Source organism: Miscanthus floridulus, chromosome 10 (genome assembly GCF_019320115.1).
Source record: "Miscanthus floridulus cultivar M001 chromosome 10, ASM1932011v1, whole genome shotgun sequence".
NCBI classification, from domain to species: Eukaryota; Viridiplantae; Streptophyta; class Magnoliopsida; order Poales; family Poaceae; genus Miscanthus; species Miscanthus floridulus.
Genome location: NC_089589.1, coordinates 7,836,067 through 7,844,794, shown reverse-complemented (window position 1 = coordinate 7,844,794; position 8,728 = coordinate 7,836,067). Strand labels below are relative to the sequence as shown.

At 43.2% G+C, this 8,728-nt stretch overlaps 1 protein-coding gene across 1 annotated transcript; it reads left to right on the top strand.

Annotated features, from left to right (window-relative positions):
• Nucleotides 1-2,708: 2,708 nt before the first annotated feature.
• LOC136487586 (peroxidase 4-like) lies at nucleotides 2,709-5,114 on the top strand. The gene is made up of 3 exons (XM_066484707.1): nucleotides 2,709-3,028; nucleotides 3,132-3,489; nucleotides 4,557-5,114. Exons 1-3 carry the CDS (start codon nucleotides 2,789-2,791, stop codon nucleotides 4,946-4,948), a joined length of 990 nt encoding a protein of 329 aa, XP_066340804.1. The 5' UTR covers nucleotides 2,709-2,788; the 3' UTR covers nucleotides 4,949-5,114.
• The last annotated feature ends 3,614 nt before the right edge of the window (nucleotides 5,115-8,728 follow it).

Sequence of the window (8,728 nt, the reverse complement as noted above, 5' to 3'; positions counted from 1 at the left end):
CCCTAAGCTAGTTCTAAATTTGAAAAAAAAACCTATTGTATTTTTAAAAACGGTTGAGATACCCCCTTGACCATTTGGAAATGGTTTCATGGGTGGTTTTGCTGATATGGCGGTGGAGCCTACATTTTAGATGGCCTCTCTCTTTCTCTTGAATAAAAAGTCATAACCTTTTCATATGAAGTCAGACACCGAATACAAACTTAATAACAAAGTTATAATAAGGCTTGATGTACAACTTTGTAGTAGACAATTTTTGGATTTAGGAGAGAGGGAGCACGGAGATAAATATCCTTATTTGTTTATATCCTAATTTGTTTATATAATCACCTGATCCCCTAGTAAACTATTTTTCCCCAAAACAATATGCGCCCACGTACATGCCCTATCGTGTGGCCCTTATTACACCAAGATCAATGCTGCTCAACTTCCCATATGGAATATCAAGCAGCACGAATACTGGAGTGGAAGCCTCGGAGGTGTGGTCCAGCACGGAGCAGATTTGCATGCTCCAGATAGGACTGGGGTGCACACATAGCATTGTGGTTTCTGGTTTGGTCATTTCTGATCCCGCGTGTAATGTTCTGCGGTGTGACATAGATGACAAATCTCGTCACCTGCGGACCGGCTACATTGATACTACGTATTGCAAGAGATAGCTACTCACGAACTAATCTCAATCAACACAAAATCTTTGCAGATCAGCGACATTTCATCGGTTTATAGCCAATGACGAAATGAAAATCACATATGCTAGCTACATCTTATATCTTAATTGTATTTAATCCTTTGTATATTTAGTAGTTCTGAGAGGAAACATGCACGTACGGTTAAGTGTTCTCACATACTTTCTTCTGTTTAATTTACTAGCAGTAGTTTAGTACCATACCGTACCTTGAGACTGAATGTCTGAATTAGTACTTACTGTAGACAAAAATAACTGTCGATGGCCCCATTCGCTTCGCTGAAAAAACAAGCTGAAACATTGTTCCAGCTGATTTGTTGTGAGAGAAAAACACTGTTTCGGTTGAAAAAATAAGCTGAAAAGTACGGATTATAAGAAACTGCCTTGAAATAAAACATGGTTGATAGGCAATATTCAATTTTTTATATTGTGATGTACCTTACATCTAAAACCTACTGAAATTAAAATAACATGTAATCAATTAATATAGTTAAGCAGTCTTCTCCATCTGACTCCCTTGAATTAAATTAACATTGTCTAGAATAATGCCCAAACTAATTAAGTGAACAGGGTTTTACTAGTACTACTTGGGTTCCATGTGCGCGTGGCCAAGTCTCCACAATCCAAGGGGGTATTTGGGCGTGTGAACAGTGAGCCGTACCTAATGGCTTTATCACATTCTTTGACCATAGCACCTGCAAACAAATATTTCAACATCAATCACATACAGTATCAGATGCTTCTGGTGCTGTACGTGCATGGTGCAGTGCAGGCATGCATTGCAGAAAAGTTGACAGGGCTGATGAACTGATCTGAGCCGTTGGATAGATGCATCATGTCCTATTTACAACAACTTAACTTTGGTTGATTGATTGTAATAATAATAAAACGGCAATTTATTTGACTTTGAAGCAATGCAAAAGATTCTGAGAATGGAGACTGTTGACTCTTTGTCATGCGTGTACGCGTTGTGGCGAACAAAAGGAGCTGGATTGTTAACGAACGAACTAACTAACCATGCATGACCACTTTTATTAGAGAAAGCATGGCATGGGTCATGGGGACATATCATATTTTATCATACTATACGCGGTAAAGAGCTATGACACATAGTATATAGTATCACTTTTGTAAAAGTTGATGAAAGGAGACTTTGAGTGTAGGTCAGTTGTAGTGCCCAACAAAGTTGACCATGCCCATGCATGCATGTCTGCAGCTAGCAGCCCATGCATGACGACGTGGATGACCGGAATGGTGAGCATGCAGCCGGATAAACTCCATCGATCAGACGACATAAATAAACAGTAGATGATAAAGTGCTGATGATGAGAGACTCGACGACCAATTGATCACCAAAAACCAAATGACGACTGTGAACGTAACAGTACGTGGATCCATGAACCATGATGCATGCATGATTGCTGGTGAGCACGTATATATATATACACAATGCAACGTGTAGCAAAACTAGCAGAGACGTGGCAGAAAAAAAGCTTTGCTAGACGGTTGCTAAGAAAAGGGCACGTAGGTCGGTCGGCCGAGTCGTCGTAGCTTTACTCAAACCGTGTGTCGGCTTTCAGTTTGCTTCGATACGTACTAGAGGTCCAAGTGTTCCCATTCACCAGAACCACAACTTCACGGGTGCTGTCCTAGACTACAGTGATGCACTATGTGCCCTAGTTGGTGTGAAACGCGTGATTCCTGCGCGGCCGGCCAACACCTGCCTGCATGCCTTTATTTCGTCGATTGCTTTTCAACTCAAAGCCCAACAGATGAGCAGTAGCAGTAGGTGATGATGATACATGCATATATATATATTATTATATATATATATATATATATATATATATATATATATATATATATATATATATATATATATATATATATATATATATACAAAAATCGTGATGTAATGCATGTAATCATATTTGATGCATACGTGGTCACGATATGAGACACACTGTAGTCTATACACAGAAACCAGGTACAGGTGTTTCTGCTATAAATATGGACCTCCTCCAGGCAATAAATCAAGGCAACTAGGCAAGCAAATTAAGGACGCTCTGCACTCGTCTTGTGCTTACGTACCGCCAGACGAAGACCATGGCCACTCGTGCATCAGCAGCAGCTCCTGCTGCAAGAAGGTGCAGCTACGTCGTGGCTCTCCTCTTTCTCCTCGCGCTTGCCGGCACCTCGTCGGCGCAGCTGTCCACCGGCTTCTACTCCTACTCCTGCCCCGGCGTCTACGGCGCCGTCAAGTCGGTGATGCAGGCCGCCATCGCCAAGGAGAAGCGCATGGGCGCCTCCATCCTCCGCCTCTTCTTCCATGACTGCTTTGTCCAAGTACGTCGTCGTGCTCTGATGATACCATCACCGGTTGCTCTCGATCACTGCATGATGGTACTCAAAATTTGACCACCATGATGCATGCATGTAATATGTATAGGGCTGCGACGCGTCGCTGCTGCTGGACGACACGGCCAGTTTCCAGGGCGAGAAGATGGCGACGCCCAACAACGGCTCCGTGCGAGGCTTCGAGGTCATCGACGCTGTCAAGTCGGCCGTCGAGAAGGTGTGCCCCGGCGCCGTCTCCTGCGCCGACATCCTCGCCATCGCCGCCAGGGACAGCGTCGTCATCCTGGGCGGGCCGAGCTGGGACGTCAAGGTCGGGCGGCGGGACTCCACGACGGCGAGCTTCAGCGGCGCCAACAACAACATCCCGCCGCCGACGTCGGGGCTCGTCAACCTCACCTCGCTCTTCGCCGCGCAAGGGCTCTCCCAAAAGGACATGGTCGCGCTCTCTGGTAAGTACGTCGTTGCACTGTTATTTAATTAATTACCTACCAACTTCGAGTAATAAAATTTCTAAAACTGTTAACTCTCTTGTTATTACTTTTTACCATCTCTCTCTAATATAAATAACAAACTTGTACTACTAACTACTACTTAGATATGTTCAAAATTAACTACTTAGACATGTCCCAAAATGAACAACTGTAGAAGGAAGGAGAATAAGCGACACTCCACACAAGGCTTTGGACCTTTAAGTACCTTGACTTGATAAATAACAGCTGGTAGACACTTTACCACAGAATTGACAGCTCAGTTTTTGACTTAACCTTCTGACATCACATACATATGACATGCATATATACATGGGACTGTTAACTAGTTGTTAAAAACTAGGCATCGAGATTGAATGAATCATAAAAAGTTGGTAAGGTGACTGTGACACCCGAAGGCTGTCGGTATGAGTTTCCAGAAGAAACATAAACAGTTGTGCTTGCAAAAGCTTTACTTTATGTTTCTGCATGTTATAAACTGGCGATAAGCCGACTTCAACCAACTCTCTCTGTCTAAGTTGAAAGATCAGTTTGCATCAGATCGATATCTTAATTAGATGGAATACGAAAAGCCAGTAAGCATATATACATCGCTATATAAAGTCGATCGGTCGACATCTTTTCCCAGCTAGATTGCAATTAACTACAACCACAGCCACACATAATGTTCCTTTTGTGTCGCTTCATAACTAGAATCGGATCCTCTTTTTCTTTCTTATTAAGATATATATATATATATATATATATATATATATATATATATATATATATATATATATATATCTATATATACTACATATATAGATATAGCTTATTACACAAGGTACCTGTTATTAAAAGGAAAATGTTTTTATGCTCTAATTTATTTGAGTAAAGTCACCAATCTCCTTGTTAAAATAAATAAATAAATAAATTGGTCAATCAGTCATTTCTTCTATACTTTTGAATACTACTTAATTAAGTAATAATGTGTCATTATTGTATTTCCTTCTGTCTTTGCTGATTCATTTGCCTCTTAATTTTGCCAGGTGCTCACACCATTGGGCTAGCACGTTGCACGAACTTCAGAGCCCACATATACAACGACACCGACATCGACGCCGCCTTCGCAAAAACAAGGCAATCAGGTTGCCCAAGCACCTCAGGTGCAGGTGACAACAACCTGGCACCATTGGACCTTCAAACTCCGACCGTCTTCGAGAACAACTACTACAAGAACCTTCTTAGCAAGAAGGGCCTTCTACACTCTGACCAAGAGCTCTTCAACGGTGGCGCCACCGACGCGCTGGTCCAATCCTATGTTGGTAGCCAGAGCACGTTTTTCGCAGATTTTGTGACGGGTATGATCAAGATGGGTGACATTACACCATTGACGGGCTCCAACGGCCAGATAAGGAAGAACTGCAGAAGAGTTAATTAGTTCATTAAGAGATGATGAACTGCGAATAAACTATCTTTGAGGCTTGTTCTTCAGCTATGCGTGTTCAATGACTTTTTGTAGCTTTATATTTTTTTTAACAATTGTGAAATCATTGTGTGGTGTTGATGTGTTCGCATGTCATTTTTTTAAAGGATGAATGTATCACTTGTTGTTATGTCATCTTTTTGTCCAATATATTTTGCATGAGAAAAAGACAATAAGTCCTGGCATGGAAGTAGACAGTAAATATGAACAGTTAGAAGATGTCTCCAGAGATTGTGCAGATTCAGCCACGTTGAATATTTCATACTCTACCGCATGGAGAATCACCTAATTAAGGCATGCATTTGCCATGCCAAGCTACGGTTTCCCCAAAATAACTAACAAGCATATACTCCTATATAAGATGCATTTGTTGGTTAGGGCAAGTCCCAATGGTGTATTGATGATGGTTTCTATTCTCGTTAAATGACTTGCCACGTAGGCAAAAATGCTGACATGGCAACATAATTAATGAAGAAAGAGAGCAAAAAAAAATAGAAAATGGTTTCCTCATGAAGAAATCATTCTTCTCTTGATACCAATGCACCAAGAAACCATGAAATCGCCATTGGGGAGAAACCACCAATTTCCAGGGGGCTCGTGCCACACTCCATTGGAGAAAGAAGATAGAGTTGGAAGAGAGAAAAAGAAATAATTATTACACAAAGACACCTCCACTGTGGAAGGTAGTTTCTATAGATGATTTCTTGTGCTATGAAAACCGTATCAGTTTTCTCCCATTGGGACTGCCCTTAAGAGAGATAAACCTTGAGTGGCCCCTCTAATAAGTTCCTATGGTGGCTTGGTAGACGTGCCTCATCAATTTCTGACCAAAACCTTCTAAACCTCCTGTGCTGTGCAATTGATCTTCTTCTGTACTTAATTTGCGATAGAACACATGCTTGCTCTCTCCCTGCTTCATGAAATGAAATAGGCACAAGCTCTCGTGCCGGTTCGTTAAAAAAAAGAACATGCTTGCTCTAAATGACTTCATAACATGATTAATGTGATATTTGTTTGGCCTTCTACTTTTTCAATAAAGCTTCCTAGCTAACAGATACTCCATTCATCCTAGTATATAAGACGTAATCACTTTTTATTTAAGTCCTATAATACAAGGTGTGCCTCTCTCTAGACACGCATCATATCGATGTAATAGTACTAGTATTGAGCTGAGAATTAAATATATTCCTTAGTCTTTGAATCAGAGGTGGTTAGGCCACTCTATACTAGGATGGAGGGACTATAAATACTCTCCCTAGTCACATATAAGTGACGTTGAGGGGGTTGCCTGAAGTCAATTATTTCAATCTTTGACCAATATTTTCTTATCATAATTAATATATCTATAAAAAAATAAATACAATTTTTTATGAAAACTTTCAAATGCAACCTATAAAAAGTAACTTATTAGAGTTGTCAAAGGTAGACTTTAAATAACCGCAAAGCATCACTTATTGTGACTAGAGGAAATATTTGTTTGGTTAAATCTCCAAGCAAGCGAACTGATCATAGATCAGTTGGTTGGCTTCCGTGTGGTGGAACTTGCTCACCTAGGCTCAAGTCATCGACTTGGCACGGGTATTCGTATTTTCCTAGATTTATTCCTAGGATTTAACGACACTATGTTTTCAGTGGTAGGCGACGTCCCTGTCGACATCGAGGCGCCCGTGGTAACTTCGTGAATCTCAAGATCTGCCTGGCTTAGTCCATTCGGAGATGCTCATAGGAGTAGGGTTTACGTACGTGTGTTTGTTTGTCTATCAAAGTTTGCGTTGAAAATATTGTATAAGCAATGCATATACAACTTACTCGATCTCTTTGTTGCTAAATAAATGATAATCCTCTAACATGGGCGTCCGTCCGTAACTCCCGTCTGGACGAGCGGCTCCCTAGGAGCGGGCTCCAAACAAAAAACAAAATTCCCACTCCCTCGTGCTTATCCGCCCCCACTCATCCGTGCTTATCCGCCCGCCCCCGAAGCAGCATGGCCACTCATTGTCCACGCCCCTTACCCCACCGCGCGCCTCGTTAGCTACCGCGGCGTGCCCAATCGTCAGACTCGCCGCGCGCTCGTCCCAGACACCTGTGCTGCTTGTCCCTCGTGCTTATCCGCCCCCACTCCTTCGTGCTTATCCGCCCGGCCCCGAAGCAGCATGGCCGCTCATTGTCCGCGCCCCTTCCCCCACCGCGTGCTCGTCGGCTACCACGTCGTGCCCCATCATCGGACTCGCCGCGCGCCCGTGTCAGACACCTGTGCTGCTTGCTCTAGTCCATCTCCCATCGCCGTTGTGCACGCTGCTGACCCCGCATGGCCACCGGGGCACATGTGCCATGGCACCTCAGGTCTTCCCCCGCCGAGCCAAGGGCACCCACGAGTGCAAGCAGTGCTGGTGGTGCTCGTCGCGCCGCGGCTCGCCGGCGGCTCCGACACCGACGGCCAAATTGACCAGCCCGACTTCCCCTCCCCAATGTTGCATATGTTGTTTCAAGTGTTTTAGGCGTTGTCGATGTATGTTGCAAGAGTTAAATGCATGAGAGGCCCTTGGACTTGTCATGTGGCGTCACTTTAGGCCCAGAACTTTAAAATGCCTTTCTGGATATATAAACTTGTTGATTAAGGCCCCGTTTGGCACGGCTTTCGTTGGCTCCCACTTATCTGGCACCAACACCGTAGCGGTACTGTAGCATGAAGCCGGTTTTCTCTCTCCTCCTCTCTCCCTCTCACTAACACTCGCACTGTTCATCAGAGCCGGAGAAGCCGTTTCTGGCTTGTCTCCACATGCTACAGCCACGAGCTACAGTGCACACAAAAGGTGGAGAGAGAAAACGCATCTTCGTGCTACAAGTACGCCTACAGTGTTTGGGGTCGGATAAGCCGGAGCCGGCGAAAGCCGTGCCAAACGGTGCCTAATACATCGCAGGTCCATATTTGCCACATGGTAGAAAATTATTGCATTGAACCTCCTTGAAAAATATGCCCCCTGAACAGACCAGCCTCTGAACTGAACCTCCTCCTCCTGTGTGCGCTGCTCTCCAACTTCCTCCACGCTCAGGCGAGCGCAGCGCGCTGCCCCTTCTGCAAGAACACAAGCCTGAACTGGTACTTCGCCAAGAACAAGCACATGCTGGTGCCCAACTGCATCTTCCGCGTGGGCAGCGTCTGGACATGCGTGGACGTCCGGACGCCCGCGTCTGTCCGGATGTCCGGGCGCTAGCCACACCCCTAAATTAATCAATTTCTAGAGGTGTCTTAAGTCATTTCCTTAAAGTTTGACTAAACTAAAAAAGAGCATATTATGATACTAAATTAGTATCATTAGATACGTTATAAAAATATTTTTTAATATGTTTATTTGGTGTCATAAGTATTTGTGTTTAGTGCAATGCTCAGTTCCAAGGCGCTGGTAACAAGAGTTTAGGCCCTGGTCGTCCCAGACTGAGATGAAATCTTTCCATTAATGTTATTTTCAGATGATGGAATTGCTGTAATACTCAATATCTTAAACGTTTGTTGTAAACTGACATATAGCGATATAGGGAGTAGATCAGAAGAGATTGTGTTGTGAGGTCTTTCACATTTCTGTTAGAATAAGCACACCATACATCATATAGTGTCAAAACTTACAAGCATAGGATATTCAGAATTCAGGACTTCAGGGATCCTTTTAGTTTATCTTATTTCATTGATATCGAACAGTTACAGTTTATCTTATTTCATTGATATCTAACAGTTAC

Excerpts from the sequence above, each read along its gene's own strand:
- LOC136487586 (XM_066484707.1), top strand. The coding sequence starts at position 2,789 with ATGGCCACTCGTGCATCAGCAGCAGCTCCTGCTGCAAGAAGGTGCAGC. Across the intron at positions 3,029-3,131 it reads TCCATGACTGCTTTGTCCAA|GGCTGCGACGCGTCGCTGCT; the intron begins GTACGTCGTCGT and ends TAATATGTATAG. Across the intron at positions 3,490-4,556 it reads GGACATGGTCGCGCTCTCTG|GTGCTCACACCATTGGGCTA; the intron begins GTAAGTACGTCG and ends TAATTTTGCCAG.